The sequence below is a fragment of the Alexandromys fortis genome, unplaced genomic scaffold (genome assembly GCF_014885135.2).
Source record: "Alexandromys fortis isolate MF-2015 unplaced genomic scaffold, M_Fortis_MF-2015_v1.1 scaffold_118, whole genome shotgun sequence".
In the NCBI taxonomy this organism is placed as follows: Eukaryota; Metazoa; Chordata; class Mammalia; order Rodentia; family Cricetidae; genus Alexandromys; species Alexandromys fortis.
The window spans coordinates 248,639-267,545 of NW_026068010.1; the positions used below are offsets into that span (position 1 = coordinate 248,639).

Genomic DNA, 18,907 nt, shown 5'->3' on the forward strand with positions numbered 1-18,907 from the left:
CATCTCTCCAGCCCTAAATAATAAATCTTTAAAAAAAAAAAAAGAAGGGGCTTGGGTTCCCATTCTATGGAGGCAAGAAAGGCTAGCAGCAATATGAATCAGAAAGCTTGGAGAAAAAAGGGGGAAATGAATAGAGAAGTCATCACTGGACACATACAATGAGAGCAGAACCAAAGCCAAGCATCAGGATATCAAGATGAACCAAAAATCAGCATTAAATAGAGTAGGTGGAGATGGACCACTTGGGTATCCACATATGTGACAGAAATGAACTAAAGGTAGCAACAGTGTGAAGTCAGAATCAGTGTGATGGAACTAAGATGTGAAATTAATAAAATAATAGTAAATTTAGATACCAATATGGCTCTTTATCCTAAATAGTCATCTAAAATATACAGAACCATCCACAGTAGCGTGGGAAAATAAAGCTCAGTACAAAATCTCCACAAGAACCATCTCAACAGTACAACTTCACGACCACACAGTATTTTGTGCACATCCATTTCTGAGGTGCTTATTCTTGAGATTCTAGTATGATCGAAACTATGCCAAGTTTTCACAGACTGTAGATCCATTGGTTTGAGTGCTTACCCAGCATGCACTAAATACTGGTTTTATCCCCAGTGACACAGAACTTGTCATGTGATTTAATATTGTAATTCTGACAGGGGTCAGGATGTGTAGGTGACCAGAAGTTCAAGGTCACCAGACTCTCTGGAAGTGTGGACAAAAGGTAAAAGAAGTCTTTTAACTTTGTAAATACAACAAAGGGAGGTTTTTTCTTTGATGGATGAAATCTTCGCAGCCTGCCAAAATATCACCCACACCAACAACCTTCTGGGGTGCTTTGAACACCTCTGGAGCTCCACCTCCACATCAAAGTGTGCTATATGCAGACAGGTGAGGTTGATACCTTCAGTACAGTTTTAGTAGAGAATAAAGACCCAAATGCACTTGATCAGGCCAGGACATTAGCATTTTATCCATGAAACAGTTGGCTCACATAGATGGACGGATAAGCCTACCAATGGGACAAGCTTAGACATGCAATACCATTCATTAACAAACGCATGCATTATCTGCTTTAAAAAAAAGAAAATACTAAGTTTTCCAGTCTACCATTGCATATATATGATTCTACACACAAATACACAAGGAGCCATGGGCAATGGTTAGAGGGGAATTAAACCCAAGATAGAAGGGGGTGGGGAGATTTTCCTGAGTATCTTTCTATCCAATTTGAATATTTTATTAAAAGAATACAATAATTTTTAAAAATCCAATTGTATTCAATAATAAAAATATACTGTATAGCCACTAACAAAAATATACTGCTTACAGTATATAGCCTTTGATCTGAAATCTCATCTCAACAATATGACACCACACTGGAGAACTACATGGTTATTTATTGGCACCAACTGCCAATTGAAAGAGCAAAATTCTGAGGACCACTTAAATGTCGTCTATCATCAGAGAAATAGTTAAGTACATATTTATGTTCATGCATAGAAATATTCTGCAATAATAATGACTGAAAACTATATGCTTGCAGAAATGGATAATTTTTAAAAGATTTACCCTTTTATATTTTTTTACATTATGTATGAATTTGTGTTGTGTGTTATAAGTGCACATGCATGCCCTAAAATGTGCATGGAGGTCAGAGGACAATTAGGAGTCAATCCTCTTTACCACCTGAGCCATCTTCCCAGCCAAAGGAAATAATTTTAATGAAAGAACATAAGGCTATATATAGATTTTACTAATCTACACACTCATGGGGGTGTAGAGGGGAGAGAGGGTGAGTGATAATTTGGAAAGACAACCAAAATTAACTGTCCGATAGCAGAATTTAAAGGCTATTCTATATGAAAAACTAGGTTGGTTTTAAATAGTATGTAATAAATATACATAAATAAGAGGAATCTACAAGTTTAGCTTCCTTCAGTAACAACCAAAACTGTTCTTTCTTTCCATTGTTTGGCTCTGAATTCAGAGCTAACTATGTACTACTGTACAACTTTTCCTGCGAAGTTTCTATTCACCAAAGACAATGGACAAAAAAAATCTACCCAAGTTCAGCGAGGCAAACAAATGAGTTTAACTGGGGTTACTTACAGGAGCATGAGCAACTTACATGCAACTGCACCAACACAAGTACCTCCCACAGCAATTGTTCTGTCTAGGTTTGGTTAGTTTGCTTTTTTGAGACAGGGTCTCTCTATGTAGCCGTGGTTGTCCTGAACTCACTATGTAAACTAGGCTGGCCTCTGCCTGTTGAGTGGATGGAATTAAAGGCATGTACCACTGTAGTGGCACCCACAGCAACTGTAATTTATAGCTACTCAGAGAGGAGAGAGTCTCATGAGTTCCCTGACCCCTTCCACAAGGGAAAGGTCTTGTGCAGGATCTGATTTCAAGACTGCAAAGGCAGATCTCACACCTGGAAGACATAGTTCTGCACCTAGTATCTCTTCCTTTAGTTCCTGTGAGTTTTTTTTTTTTTTTCTGTTCTCCTGCACAATGTCTCCTGGACCTTGGTAAGATGACATTATCTTATCCTACACATTGGGCCGCTATGCCACATCAATAGTCCCTTATTCTTGGCACTTTGACCTCTGGCCACTGTACCTCTCTCCACACTGAATAAGCACCTAAGGCTGGCTGGGCTCCTACATGGGCTGGCCTAGAACCTAGGAGAAAATGGAGCCATGTTCTCTTCTATCGTACCTGCCACTAGAGTCAGCTCCCCGAGTCTGATTCCCTGTGGTATGAAGCCACAAACTGGCATAATACCCAATACCCTAACAACCTCTCTATGACCACACCTGGCTGATGATCTGGGAAAACAATTTCCACTCCTCGTTTACTTCTTGCAGGCAAGAAATGTACATAGCACACTCCACCCTTTCCATTCTTAGGACAAGTGCAATCATTTTCACCTGCATACTGCTCTAGCACCATATCTATCTTCTAGTACACATAATGCTCCTGGGACCACCTGAGACCAAGGTGCACCTGCTTCTGTATCCACCCAAGCCTAAATGTTCTGTGCCTTAGTAGAGTACCAATAACTCCCTACCTGAACAGTATATACCTGCACAAACCTTGACCACCCCATTGGGGGAGTAAGAGGGCCAGTTTGTGATTCTGCAGATCTTCCTTCTCAGCAGGAGACAGGGTGTGGATAATAAAGTATCTCTTTCTCTCCCAGAAGTCCAGAAGCACAGCATTGGACTTTCTGTCAATTTACCCCCTAGGAACTCCAGCTACTCACAAATCTTTCCAAATCTGCTGAGTGATCCAAGCAGGACCTTTTACCTCCTTTCTTTTTCTCCTCTCTGCTTGACAGTTTTATCATTTTACTAACCCAATTCACAAGCCAGGCTAAGTCATATAGACCCTTCCAGAACCTTTCCTTCTTTGTAAAATCATGACCCACCATGGGTCTCATCAAAGCCACAAAAGTCCCCTTATGTTTACTGAGGTTTCTGCACAATTAGCTTCCTTCTTAACCCTCAGGTGAAGTCTTCTTAGTGGGGTCCAGAGAACTAGCACCACATACATACAGTCTCTTTCACGCTCAGTTCTTCACAACCATTTTTACCTCGTTTTCTTTCTCTTCACTGCTTATTCCCACTCAGGCAAGAAAGAAACAGTGAAATTAATAGGAACATTAAGAGGAAAAGACCATGTCATCCCACAGTCTAATTAAAGTTCCCTCTCTCCTCTCCTTCCAGTCCTCCCTCATCTCTCTCTTAGATCCAACACCTCCTCCTTTCCCTTCAGAGAAGAACAAGCCTCCCGGGATATCAACCAAACATAGCATATCAAGTTATAATAAATATAGGCACATCCCCTCAAATGTAAGCTGAATGAGGCAACCCAGTAGGAGGAAAAGGACCCTAAAAGCAGGCAAAGGAGTACGAAACAGTCCTGGCTCCCACTGTTAGGAGTTCCACAAGAACATCAAGCTACACAACCATAACATATATGCAGAGAGCCTAGAACAGACCCACACAGGCTCCCTGATTGTCGGTTCAGTCTCTGTGAGTCTCTATGAACCCAGGTTAGTTGAATCTATGGGCCATTTTCTTGTGTGCTCTTGACCCCCTCCGGCTCTTACAATCCCTCCTCCCCTCCTCAGCAGGATTCCTTGAGCTTTACCTAATGTTTGACTATGGGTCTCTGTATCTGTTGTCAGTTGCTGGATGAATCCTCTCTGGTGACAATTATGCTAGGCTCTGGTCTATGAATATAGCAGAGAATGAATAGAAATTTCATTGACTTTTTTTTTGGGGGGGGGTGTCTGGTCCTGTTTGGGTCTATCCTAGATCTCCAGGCTATCCAGATTCTCACAGAACATAATTTTCAAAAACACACTTATGTCTCTAACAACAACAACAGAGAAAAAACACAAATTCATTTATTTTAATTTTATGTCCACTGGTGTTAGGCCTGCACATATGTCTGTGTGGGAAGTCAGATCACTGGAACTTGCTGAGTTACAGACAGTTATGAGTTGCCCTGTTGAGTGCTGGAAATTGAAAGTGTCTGTTCTCTGGAAGAGGTGCCATCTCTCCAGCATCTCCAACTTTTTTTTTTTTGAATGCCCATTTTCCCGCCCCTCACTCCTTTGTAAGACTGGCATTGGGATTCCATCCATTGCTTCACTTCACCAAGGCTTTCCTTCATACCTCTGCACAGGCTATTTAGTGGCTCCAAAGGTAGCTTTAGCCTTCTCCCTCATAACTCACGAGATCTCAAAATTACCTCAAAAAAAAAAAAAAAACCAACTACTTTACTAGTACACTAATACATATTACTGTGCTCCCTTAGAAGCAGACTGCAGTTCCCGCATATGAAGAAATTCTGAGTGGAGCATCGTGGCACATTCCTATAATCCCAGTACTTGGGACACTGAGGCTGATGACTGGGATACTTTGGAGGACTGAGAGACTAAGGCCAGCCTGGGCTATGTGGCAAGACCTTGTCAGAAAGCAAAGAGGAGGTGGGCTTTAATCCCAGAACTCAGGAGGCAGAGCCAGCAGATATCTATGAGTTTGAGGTCAGCGGGGTCTACAGAACAAGTTCTGTTACACTATCTCTAACTCTCCATCCCCCCAAAAGAAGCATAGAGAAAATAAGAGAGGAAAGGGTTAGCTAGAAACAGAGAAACCAGAAGAAGAGCGAATGAGGGGAAGATATAATTCTGGGGCTACAACTGATGCCATCTGTCTAGCTACACTGTAACCTTTCTGACCCCTAGTCCCAAACAGTCACTACCAATCCACAGCTGATGCCACCTGTCTACTCCAGGAGCCACTGCACACTCATTAGCATAACTTCTAATTACCTTCCCAGGAAGTTACACCTGAAATGTCACCCTGAGTCCCTCAAGAGTAAATTGGGTACCTCTATGGCAACCTGTAAGTTTACTATTTTGCAGTCTTACCCTAGTGTAATTGCCTGCAATCCTCAGAAGTCTCTAAGTTTCCTAAAGAGTTAAATCACTGGCTGTTCAACAATGAATCACCTGTTTCTGACACATGAATAGAACTCAGGGCATAATTGATTTCCTTTAACTAGCTACCAAATACATTATAGGAATCAAATTTACAAAAAGAACTATTTCCAAAGAGAAACCAAAATGAAATGCCAAATAATTAACTGATGTAATTTTACATTTAAAATAAATGTCAGTGAGCAAAGTGTATCTGGCTCTGTTTGACATCTTCCTTGGAATCAGGTAGAAATTCAATTTTTGGAAACAGTCATATTTAAACCACTAGGTGAAGCCACCCCAGAGAAAACAAGCATTAGCAAGTGTATATCCATCCTGTGACCTGAAACCTCCATGATTCACCTACTTCCTTGTTGCATGGAGGCCGCTTGTTGTTTCCGGCTGCTCAGCCTCTCTGACTCCGCCTTTCTCCCAGCATTCAGTTTTCCCCACCTAAGTTCTGTCCTGCTATAGGTCCAAAGCAATATTAACCAATGGTATTCCCAGCATACAGAAGGGAATCCCACATCACCTCCCTTTTTCTGTTTAAATAAAAAGGAAGGTTTTAACTTTAACATAGTAAAATTACATATAACGGGGCTGGCAAGATGGCTCAGGTTAAGAGCACTGGCTGTTCTTCTAGATAGTCCTGAGTTCAATTCCCAGCAACCACATGGTGGCTCACAGCCATCTACAATAAGATCTGGTGCCAACTCTGTATACACAATAAATAAGTAAATCTTTTAAAAAAAAAAAAAACAAGTAAAATTACATATAACAAAACAGGTATCAAGCAAGAATTATAGTTACAATATTTATATCTTCTTTATATTTTATTATAACTAAGGAAAACTATAACTATAAATTCTTCAACTCCATCAAAGACTCTAGAAGGATATAATATTACCTAATTAAACAGAAGGTGCACTGTAAGCAATGTAAAAAGCTCTAGAATTGACAGAGACATCTAACTGCCTGGACAGTCACTCAAAGTTCTCCTGTACTGTTGGGGCATCCAATCTTCAGCCCACAGGCCCATAGTATCCAGCTGACTTTTCCATGAAGCAGGAAATTTCAAAGACAGTTCCACCTACATTGGCAGTTTGTCAGTCACATTTTTCTTTGTCTTGCAGAATGTCTAGCAGACTCTTTCATAAAGCAGGAACCCTGAAGGATGGTCTCACCTTTAGGCAAGTTCAGCAGTCATTTCTCTGTGGGTCCTGCATATCCAGTTCATCAAGCAGTCCAGGCAAGAGCAGTTTCTTGTCCAAATGGCTAACAAACTCCATAAGGAGCCTCTTCAATATGCATCTTCCTCTTCAAGCTATTGGTGCTGCCAGGAGCAGATGTGTCTCTCATTGTTATGTAAAATCCTAAACCGGGCAGTGGTGGTGCATGCCTTTAATCCCAGCACTTGGGAGGCAGAGGCAGGCAGATCTCTGTGAGTTCGAGGCCAGCCTGGTCTACAAGAGCTAGTTCCAGGACAGGCTCCAAAAGCTACAGAGAAACCCTGTCTTGAAAAAGAAAAAGAAAAATCCTAAGTTCTTAAAACATTTTAGATGCCATATACCATATTCAGAAGGTTTTTGAAAGGTTTGAAGAATGCCTATACATCTCTGTACATCTAGAAAATCTAACATGACTACAAGCTTGACTATTAAAGATTATCTATTAATCTATATTTCTTAATTATACATTATATTTTAAATGAGCCCTACAAACAATACCTTAATTAAGAGCAGAAATATACATATACACAGTATAACAAAATTGACCTTAAATTTGTATCAATAGAGCAAGATCCATACCAAAGCAAAGGATTCATCTCTATGCTTATCCCCCTTTAAATGTAAAAGAGCATTTATAATCAATATTTGGGAATATAGGCGTAGTTATTCTCCAAACTGCTTCCTGCTGTTTATTGGGCGAAGTAATTTTTTTGAGGGGTGTTCAAGGCAACCTTTCAGGGGATTTTGGTCCATCAAACCATATTAGTCTGTAGTATCCCACAAGTTCACATCTTCAGTGAAAACAAAAACAGAACTTCTTTTCCAAAGCAAGATATCCTTAGACCCATATTTTGAATTCGAGATACCTTTAAAATATTTATGTTGGTTTTGCTTAGCAATTCCCAGAATCAAATGTCTCTCTGCAGTCAAAAAATTCAAAGAAAACACAATAATATTCATAATCCACTCTGTGTATATTCCATCTTTACATGGCTTATTATTTTTTACTCCCTATATGACTGTCTATACTGTCTCCCTAAAGACTTTGTTTTAATTTTTTTAACGATTTACTTGTTTTCCAACTATCTATACTCTTTTTCTTCTCTCTCCCAAGCCTATGTACAACACTGTGACCCATTTAGAGGTCTTTTATGTCTGAATCTGTCCTATTGCGTATCTATAATTCTTTACTGTCTTGAAGAGCTTTTAAAACAGTGAGCAGCTTGGTTGCAGCTGCTCTGGATGCTGGCTCCGCCTCTCTCCACTTTTAAAATGGTGGAGGTACCATTACTGCCAGCTCTGGGACTGCCAGGTAGGAGCCACGCTCAGCACTTTAACTCTGAGAATGAGCATGCAACATATAAACCCTTTTCATCTGAGTAATAGCTAAATCTGCCATGCAGAGCACTGCACAGCCTGGAAATATCTCTGTGTATGGCGGTGGAAATCCGCCAGGCTTTCCTGCCTGTGCAAGCCTAGTAGACCTGATCCTGCCACCTGCCCAGGTAGGGAGCGCTGAGCCATGGGCATGGTCTCAGCTACTTTCCTCCCAACCAAGTGGCCACACAAACACCCGGGCCCACAAATGCCATTCAAATGCTCCATAGCCAGAGTTTGCACTCACAGCACGGTCCAGGGAGCCACATTTTAAAATCACGTGGCTTTTTTTCTGCTATGGCTAAATCAGGAAAACCTCTCTTAAAGGAGCCATGCCTCTGTTTGCATCTAGCCAACAGCCCACCCAAGAAAATGCCACTACCAAACCATGTTTAACTGTTCTTTTGTGTCTAGAATTACTTCTTAAGCTTTCTCAGGTTTTTATGTGGATGTAGTTACCCACGATGGCACACCAATCTGTTGGAGGAAGCTGCTTGTTGGTTCCTGCCCCCCACTGCTTAGATTCAAAATAATCAAACAGAAACTATATTAATTAAATCACTGCTTGGTCCATTAGCTCTAGCTTCTTATTGGCTAACTCTTACATATAAATTTAATCCATTTCTATTAATTTGTGTAGTACCATGTGGCTGTGGCGTACCAGCTAAAATTCTGGTTCCTGTCTCCGGCGGGCCTACATGGCTTCTCTCTGACTCTGCCTCCTTTCTCCCAGCATTCAATTTAGTTTTCCCTGCCAATCTAAGTTCTGTTCTGCTATAGGTCCAAATCAGTCCTTTATTAACCAATGGCATTCCTAGCATACAGAGGGGAATCCCACATCACTTCCTTTAGAACAGAAGCCTTCAAACCATAAATGCTTCACTACCTACTCCCTAGCTTCATCGACTCAATGTATTTAATGGAGACCACAGCACTAACAAGTTTCCTTTCTATTAAACTCCTTTAGTGCTCTAGAAGCCTATGAATTCAGGTGTACACAACAAGGGGCAGAGGCCCCAGAGTTCCTCTTTATAAGAATATTTGTTAATTTCTGGGCTATAACGACGTTACGGATTTTAGATAAATGGGAAACTGAGTAGTAGGTAGCCTAAATAATCATTTACATCAAAAAAGTAAACCACATGGGCTGGACAGATGGCTCAGTGGTTAAGAGCATTGCCTGCTCTTCAAAAGGTCCTGAGTTCAATTCCCAGGAACCACATGGTGGCTCACAACCATCTGTAATGAGGTCTGGTGCCCTCTTCTGGCCTTCAGGCATACACACAGACAGAATATTGTATACATAATAAATATTAAAAAAAAAAGAAAAAAGAAAACCACAAACTCCATGCCAACATTGGTTCAGAGATCGGTTATATCTTTCTTCATTTCAGAAGTATGGGTTCAATCCTCATTTACGTAGACTCATTTGTAAAGTGTATTTCAAAAACACTAAAGTTTTCAGTGGCTGGGTAAAGAACTTGAACAACACACTTGGATTCCACAGTCTGCCTTTGCTTTTGTTTCTTCAAGCTCTACTCAGGATATTGATCCAGCAACCTTTGCTTCTTGTGCTATTTTTAGAGATACATTTTCTAAAATTTTCGTGCATTTCTACTCTCCTATAATATGCCTCAAGTTCTTAATTGCAGCAACATTTAACAATTTGCAAGTATGAATTTCAGGTGCACACACGTGCACCTGTCACCATTTGGCAATGTGCCAGTAGCTGAGAGCAACTGCTGCCCTAGAAGAAATCTATACCTTCTCACCCATAAATATTCACTGGAAAAACCCAAAGGACATACAAATAGTAAGTACAGATACACTGAAGCAGCTACATAATAAACCAATCCAGGGCAAATTATATTTTGTGGGGTGATGAATGAACTTTCACTTGAATGGATTTAGTATTTCTGAGTCACCGTGACAGACCATGGTGTGTGTACTACCCTAGACTAAGCCAATCTAATACAGCCTTGCACACAAAAACATACACATTGGTCCGAAACAAGTTACTACAGATACTTTAAAACCAGTGTTCAGCTGCTTTGGATGACTCAGAAATTCTATTCCCAGGTTTATACCTAAGAGAATTGAAAACACATCCACAGTAACTCATACCTGAAAGTTTATAATAGCATCATCTGTAACAGCCCCAAAGAGGAAACAATTTAAATGTCCAACTGACGAATAAGGTATACTCACACAATGCACTATAACATAACCCCAAGAAAGGCAATAGAAGCTGCAAGAAAAGATATGGAGTAACTGGTAACGGACTCTTAGCTTCTTTATGTATGAAATGCTCTGGAATAGGACAATGTCAATGGCCACACAGCCTGTAAATACAGTGAGGCTGAATTTTATAGCTTACATCAAAGCAACTGACAACAGTAGAAACTCATTTGGAGACCTTGAGAGAGAGAGAGAGAGAGAGAGAGAGAGAGAGAGAGAGAGAGAGAGAGAGAGAGAGAATACATACATGCGTTCATGCCTCAGGTGGAAGTGCAGGGACAACTTTAAGGAGTCAAGGTATTTCCTTCCACTATGGCTCTATGGGTTCTGGAGATGGAACTTAGGTCAGGCTTACAAAGCAAGTGCTCTTACCTGCTCAACCATCTCTCTGGCCCAGTTTGGAACTTCTGATAACTGCTTTGAAGAATACTGAAAACTCATTGACACCAAAGTCTTCAAGTATTAAGGTTAAAATAGCAGGTGAGTGGGGCTGGAGAGATGAGAAGGCTCAGCAGCCAAGAGCGAGTACTGCTCCTGCAGAAGACTCAGGTGCATTCCCAGCACCATATGGTAGCTGTAATCCAGATGCCCTCCCTATTCTGATCTCTGACGGCACCAGCATTCACGTTTACATACTCAACCACACAGATACATATACTTTAAAAAACAATAAAAATAAATTACAACAATAAGTGAATGCCATCAATTAGACATACCAGACACTCCTTGAGGTGACAAAGAGAGTATTGTAGTAACTTCTAAGTAATAAAGAGATGGCCAACATCTATCTCAGCTAGTATAAAGGAAAGGGCAATAGTATATTTAATTTCTAGCAGGAGCTAAGGACAGAAAAAAGTAAAGCAATCAGAACTGGATTCATTAATAAAAAGACACTGCAAAGAAAAGGTCAGCACCAAGCACAGGGAAAAAACTGTCACAAATCTGACGTATATCCTTCCCACTAACAAATATATCATATTTCAAATGTTTGTAAATCAAAATTCATAACTAAAAATAATTTACAAATGGTCAATAATAGTTTATTTTTTTATTATTTTTATTTTCCTAGTTGAAATCCGGTATAGGAGAAATCCCACCCCTACCTTTTGTCTCTCTACACATCAGAGTGCCAACCAGAGAAATTCCACTATTTCCTAAACCTTTAACTAGAGAAAGACTCTCACCCACCTCAATCTATAGTCACCGCTGCTTCCACAGAACCCTAGCTCCAGCTCTCTGTGAGGCCAAGCCAAGGTGGAACTGTAGCCAGAGCTACAGGCAAAGCTGAATTCTACATGGTAGCTCCATGCATCTGAGAGGCCACCTGGACTGCAGGGTCAACAGTGCTGATGGAAAGCTGCTACAAATAAGCTGTTTGGTACATGTAGATAAATACAGCCCGACTGACAAAACAGAGACCTTATTACAGTCAGTGGGAGAAGAGAACATTTATGAGGCTTAAACTACTACACACACAGCAAGACACAAAAGAAAAGCATGGCAGAGAAAAACCTCCACCCACAGATGAGGCTTTGCAGGAACAATAAAAAGCATATTTTTCCTATTCCTCAGAATGACCTGGCGAGCTCTTCTCATTTTCCAACAATCAAATACTGTCATCTTGAAGAGTTTTTCCAAAAAATCCCAAAGTAATCCAGAGTTTCCTTCCCTGCATTACAATAACATTATTATAGTGCTTATTAAAATTGCTATAATTTTTGACAATTTTATTTTTCCAGAAGATACTTCCTCAAATAATGCAATGTTTCATCCACCTTTGCCTTCCCAATGCTTCAGACTGTGGCACAGAGAAAGGCCCAATAGATAGCTCAGTGAATTGAGTTTTTCTAATCTTGGAAGACTCAATCGAACTAACAGCTCACACGAACAAGTTCCAATTGAATTAATTTGCCAACCCTACAATTAAGAAGCAAACAAACAGAAAATAAAAAAAAGATGGATTCTAAGCATCAAACCTGAAAATGACCTAAAACAGGAGCTAAAAATGTACTACTCAATGCCACATATATGCACTGTAAATATTATTCTTGTCCCTTCCCATCACTCTCCCCTGCTCCAACGAGAAAGGGTTTCTCTGTGTAGCTTTGGAGACAGTCCTGAAACTTACTTTGTAGACCAGGCTAACTTTGAAATCACAGAGATCTGCCTGTCTCTGCCATCACTGCCTGCCTTCCATTACTTTTTTTTGTAGCACAATCTAATGTATTTTATATTTTATATTTCAATTACATGAAAGTTCCATTACGTTCTTAAAGGTTGTAAGAAACACTTATTAATGTATATCCAAAGAATCAAAACTACAATAAACACTGCATCAAGAGTCCCTTGTGCACCAGGCAGTGGTGGTGTACACCTTTAATCCCAGCACTTGAGGCAGGAGAATCTCTTTGAGTTCAAGGACAGCATGGTCTAAAAGAGATAGTTCCAGGACAGGCTCCAAAGTTACAGAGAAACCCTGTCGTGGGGGCAAGGGGAGTCCCTCGTACTGGCTCCCCAACAACAAGACAACCATGGGAGCAGGTATTAACCCAAAGTCAAGGTGGCAAAATGAATGTTGGGTAGCTTTTGCATCTTTGGAAGTTGCCCAATTTTCTATCTTTAATTTTGACAACTTATGAGAATCAATGCTAAACTTGAGTGGGATGGAGAGACAGCTCAGTAACTAAGTTGTTGGTCTTGCAGAGGACCTGGATATCCCACCCCCATCCCCCGAAGACAGAGTTTCCTAGTAGCTATGGAGCCAGTCCGGGAACTCACTCTGTATATCAGGCTGGTCTCGAACTCACAGAGATCGCCTGTCTCTGCCTCCCAAATACTGGGATTAAAGACATGTGCCACCACTACTAGGCAGGACCTGGGCTTGATTCCCAGCATCCACATTATGACTCACAACCATCCATAACTTCAAGCAATCATGTATGTGGTACACATTCATACATACAAAATAAAATTAAAAAGCACAAGACACTGAAGTAGGGTTGTTTAAGTTCAAGACCAGCCTGAGTCACAAAGTGGTTACAAGTCATCTTGGACTATATGAGCGAGCAGATCGATGGTATCTGAAGTGTCAATGGAGGTAGGGATGCTGTCTGGAGTCTTCATTTTAACTATATGAAGCAAAGTGGTTAAGAGCATGGGCTCCATTGCAGCCAGGTGTGGTAGCACACTGCTTTAATCCCAGCACTCAGAAGGCAAAGGCAGGCAAACCTCTGTGAGTTCCAAGCCAGCATGGCTTACAAAGCAAGGGGGGATGGGGACACACGGGCTCCAGAATACACATATTACAAAGATGTTCTCAAGTCCTAACTGACATGGCTACTCACAGGACAAATCTGCCTATCTTTTAATGGCTTAGTTTCCTCGTATGTGAACTGACCATAATAGGATTGATAGTTCTTATGAAATTAAATAAATGTAGGGTGCTTCAGCCAGGACCTAGGACTGGTACCATTACCTCTATCAACTAATTTCTTGAGTTTTCCACAAACATGGTCCAAAGTTTCCTGCTTCTCTCTCCCTCCCCTACCTCCTCTTTGGCCTACTGAACATAACTATAACAGATTAAGAATACTTTGGTGGGACCAAGTCCCAAGAAGCAGAGGCAAGATCTTTGAGTTCAAGGCTAGCCTGTTCTGTGGTCTACAGTCAAAGCTCCACAGTGAGACTTTTATCTCAAAACAAACAAAATAAACCACTTCTGTTCTTCCCCCCAGGAAACTCTTGCTCCAAGTTGATTTTTTTTTAATATTCTCTCTCTCTCTTTCTCTCTCTCTCTCTCCCTCTCTCTCTCCCTCTCTCTCTCTCTCTCTCTCTCTCTCGTGTGTGAACGCACACACACACACAATCTCTCACACAACCTACCTCAGGGTGTTGCTCAGCAGCCCAAGCTAGTCTAAAACTCAATTTTCCTGCCTTAGCCTCATAAAAGCTGAGATTACAAGCACTCAGCACCACTTCTGGACAAATTAAATTTTTTTAATATTTATTTATTTATTATGTATACAATGTTCTGTCTGTGTGTATGCCTGCAGGCCAGAAGAGGGCACCAGACCTCATTTAAGATGGTTGTGAGCCACCATGTGGTTACTGGGAATTGAACTCAGGACCTTTGGAAGAGCAGGCAATGCTCTTAACCACTGAGCCATCTCTCCAGTCCATAAATTAAATTTTTAATTCTATAAATGTCCAGTGAGTATATGAAGAAAATCTTAAAAACAAACTTTAAATCTTAAATTTCTTCCATTCTGCCAGGCAGTGGTGGTGCACGCCCTTAATTTCCAGGCAGGTGGATCTCTGAGTTCAAGGCCAGTCTGGTCTTGAACTAGTTCCAGGACAACTAGGGCTACATAAAGAAACCCTGTCTCAAAAAAACCGAAAAAAAAAAAATTTCCATTCTTTCAAACATATATTTGGTTGCCCCCTAAGGAGTACTCTTTGGGTATTAAGGAATGAAAGATGCTATCTCATTTATTGCACATTAAAGAATGAATTAATTTCAAGATGTACTTCATGAACTTATTTTTAACTCCATTAAAAATCTGAAATTAGCATGATTATAAAAGATCCTTTATCTCTGTATACAGTCATGCTTAAAGTACTTCCCCATTCCCTGCATTCCTTAGGATGCTGATTTTTATCTGGCAAGTGGTATACAAGAAGGGTAGTGTTACTAACTCATTATGTCAAAGTTATTTCCTAAATTTTAATAATTTAACAAGCTAATTCCTCTATTCTAAATTATTTTATTAATTGCTCATATTCTGTTTACTGTAGAGCTGAAAGAAATATTTTCATGTATTCATTTTAATACCCAAGTATGTCCAAGCAAAGGTAATCTTCATTATTTAATTTTACTGGAGGGCCCTAGAATCTCTGCAAAGTGTTATTGCCTGCCCAGGTTCCTTGAGAAACTACATCTTGATGACATCTCAGCGGCAGAATATATCATTAACTTGAAAGCAAATCACTACCAAAAGCAAATAACTTGACCATCTTATTATAAAAGATTAAAACAGCCACAAATTTTATTATATAGCAAGTCTAAAAATGCAACTTATGATTCAATGACATAAGCTCAAAAACTTCAAAAATATAACGTAGCACTTTACTAGTCTGGACTTATGAACAAGCCAAACGGAACAGTATTCCCTGTGGAAAACAAAACTGTTCTCATTCTAAAACTCTCTTGACATTTGATTCACTACCAAAAATACTAAGGTTCGTCACAATAAGCAGAATCATTAAAGGATGCTGGAAAACCAACCCAAAGGATTACAGCTTTAAACAAATTCCACCAAATGCAAATATTCATCTGCAATTGCAATAAATGATTAAGAAATACACACTAACACCAGCTACTTTTAAGATATGTCATTTCTTCTGAAATTATTCTTAACAGCCCAGATGGAACCTACCATCAAGATGTAAAAGGTATTTAAAGTACCTGCCTCCGTATACATTATATACTTAAAAAGCCCACAATCAAGCACATTTGGTATTTTATTAGCGTAACTTAGCAATTTATGAAACCAGAACTGGCTCCTTTCACAAGAATAAAACATAAAAATCACTAGCATTCTGAAAATTATGACAAATTGGCCAAATGTACCACAATATCAAATGTCTTGGGAGTGGAGATTTTATGACCATGTCCCAAACTGTGTCATACTGAGAAATGAAAGATGCTTTAACCCTTTTGAAAAATATTATGCTACAAATTCAGATGATTTCTTTAAATATAATTCTTTAGTAAAATGCTGACAAACAAATCTAGTTAGACAAGAATCAACAAGGGCTCTGGATGTCACTCACTGCTTTATCCATTCTGCTAAAGAGTACACATAAGGCCACACGGCACCCAGAGCATTAAGTTTCCACCCCTGCCTATATCTATCTGCATGGCTTCACTGCTGCACAAAAGCACTGAAATACATTATAAGACGGTTTGATAAATCTAAGAGTTTAATAAGCAGACACTTCCTTCTCCATTACCCAGACTACTGAAGTATTTATAAATAAGCTCCCTCGAAAAGAACGCTGCAGCTTTAACGGTGTCACTTCGTAGTGCTAATGCGGTTCTGACTATGCACTCCATGAATAGGAAAACGTCGTCTCTAAACAGCGAACTAGCAACTAGCCAAACAAGGGATGATCAAGGAAAGCCGTTTCTAATAAATCCAAAAAAAAATAAGCTACGGCAATCTGTTCCAATAATTTCCTAGTGTCAAAGGCAACAGAGATAATACCTACGTGTACAAGAGAAAGATGGGAAATTAATAAATTTTTTCTCCCCAACTGAGAATTACTTTTCCTTTTGTTAATATTACAATGAAGTCATTTACTGACAAAGGAAAACTGAGGGCCTCAATTCACTGTTAAGAAGCAAAATTGAGAGCATTACCAGTCATAGGTTTTTTTTCTTGTTTCTAGGGGAGACTATCTAGAGCTAAAGGATTACTTAAAGTTCACTGACAGCTGATAAATTCTGGTTAAAGAGCTTGCACAACACAGCCCCTATCTGTCACTTGTTTTTTTTTCCCCCCACAACCATCCACTCTGCACCAAATCCCCATTGTTCTATATAAAAAACTCACAGCTAATGATACCTGAAGAGCAACTGCTGAATTTATATTGCAGATGATCCTCCATGGAACTCTCCAGACCTACATTCACTCTTCTTCGCCCCCCCCAATCAAATCCAAATTTGGTCATCAACTGTTCACAATTGATAAGGGGAAAAAGATCTCAGCTTCTCTTCCAGACTGATGGATGTCATTCCAGAGGCGGGTGAGTTAGTCCCCAAAAGGTTACCGCGATAAATCGACCAAAGAAAAGCATGTATTTTATAACGACTAAAACAAAACTGTACTGTACTGAAATTCACAAAAAAAGGTACACTGCCCATGAGACACATGGTCCTTCTCCCTCTCGAACGCAGGGTTTCTTGTGGGTTTAGATTCCTGGGACGGACACCACTTCCTCCCCAAAGCAGACTGGCCGGGACAGGGGCAGAGGTAGTGGGGACCAGGCCGGCCACCTGCCTCTCAGCCTCGGGGACACCCGCAGCGACACCCACACTCACCCATCTTTCCTCTTCGCCTTGTAGACGTGCCCGTAAGTGCCTCGACCAACTTTGCAGCCCTCGTATTCAAACAGGTCCTCGACCCGCTCCCGTTCGCTGCTCAGCTTCACTTTAAAGTCATAGTCCATTGTCACAGCCTCCGAGGCCGGGGTGCTGGGGTGGGGGGCCGAGGGCAGCGGTGAGACCGGGCCGCGCGGCAGCGGCAGCCGCAGCCCCCGAGCTACACTCGCCGGCCGCAGCACCAGCCCGCCTCACGCGACGACGGCAGGAGGCCCCGCGCGGGCGTCGGGGACATCCAGGGGAGAGCCGGGCGGTCCCCGCGGGCGCGCGACAGCCGAGGGACGCGCTGGGGGCGGGGAGCGGCGTCCGCCCTTGTCCCCGCGCTCCCGGGGCGCCGGGTCGCGCGCGGTTGGCCGCGCGTGCTGCTGCGGGCGCGGGGTGGCCACGGCTGGCTCTGCTCATCGCCCACGCGCGTCCGAGCCTCACCTTCTCCCACACGCGCTCACGCACACTCAGGCTGCCATCAGCCCCGACAGACCAGCGACGCCACACAACAGCCGGTAGCTCCCTTCGAGAGAGGAGGAGGGCGGGCGGGCGGGCGCCGAACACGGCAGCCGCTGTCGTAAAAACGTCGCGAAGCCTCACGTTGACTCCGCCCCACCTGCGAGCGGCTCTGGAGGTGGCAGCCACCCCTTCTGACGCCGGTACGCAAAAGGGCCTCGCTCAGCAGCGGTGGGGAGCTGCAGACAGACTCACCACGTGGACCAACCCGGTCAACCGCGCGGCCAGAAACTACAAGACTCAGAATGCACGGTGGCTGCTCTAGCCGCCTCCTCTACGACGTCGCGAATTGAGAGCGTTGCATGATGGGATTGGTAGTCCATCTCGCAACCAGTTGCGGCTTCATGAGGATTATTTTTTTCCCAAAACTATAGCTTCACAATCTAAATTAGCCCATATAAGCTTAGCAAAAGACACTCGTTAAGGAAGGAGTATTTTATATTGGAGTCACTTTTGAACTACAGGATTTAAACAACATTATTGCCGCCTCCCTTCAAGCCTCTACCTGTCTCTAACTACAATAAATTACGTAATTGTATTTATGGCTTGATTTCCTTCATCTGACTGTGTATTTCATTGAAGTCCTCGGGACTTGTACGTGCTAGGGAAGCGTACCATTATACTTCAAGTCAGGTAAAGCTATTTTCAGTTCAGTGAAGGTTGAACTCTAATTTTAAGTCTGTTGACACAAAAATACAATTATCACCTCGAAGAGAATAAGAGTTTATTCTAGAGCCAAATATGAGTGGTCATGGCTTAGGAACATAGATTTATTATCACAAATTCCAGCTTGGAAATAGTTTACTGAAATCTTTATACCAAGAGAACAAACTTAACGGAGGGGGCTGGGGTGATTGATGGCTAGATTGATAAATTAAATGCTTGGCACGTGTT

General features: G+C 41.4%; 1 protein-coding gene across 9 annotated transcripts in view; it reads right to left on the bottom strand.

Annotated features, from left to right (window-relative positions):
• The window catches only part of Cdk8 (cyclin dependent kinase 8), a 66,173-nt gene extending 48,111 nt beyond the window's left edge, over positions 1-18,062 (bottom strand). For 3 of the 9 annotated variants that reach the window (XM_050161876.1, XM_050161880.1, XM_050161875.1), the window contains exon 1: positions 17,453-18,061. In XM_050161876.1, the coding sequence (XP_050017833.1) occupies positions 17,453-17,580 (128 nt within the window). In that variant the 5' untranslated portion in view covers positions 17,581-18,061. Of the gene's footprint in view, positions 1-17,452 lie in introns of all 9 variants that reach the window. The other 6 variants (XM_050161881.1, XM_050161879.1, XM_050161878.1 and 3 more) reach the window with 4 other exon arrangements.
• Positions 18,063-18,907: the final 845 nt, after the last annotated feature.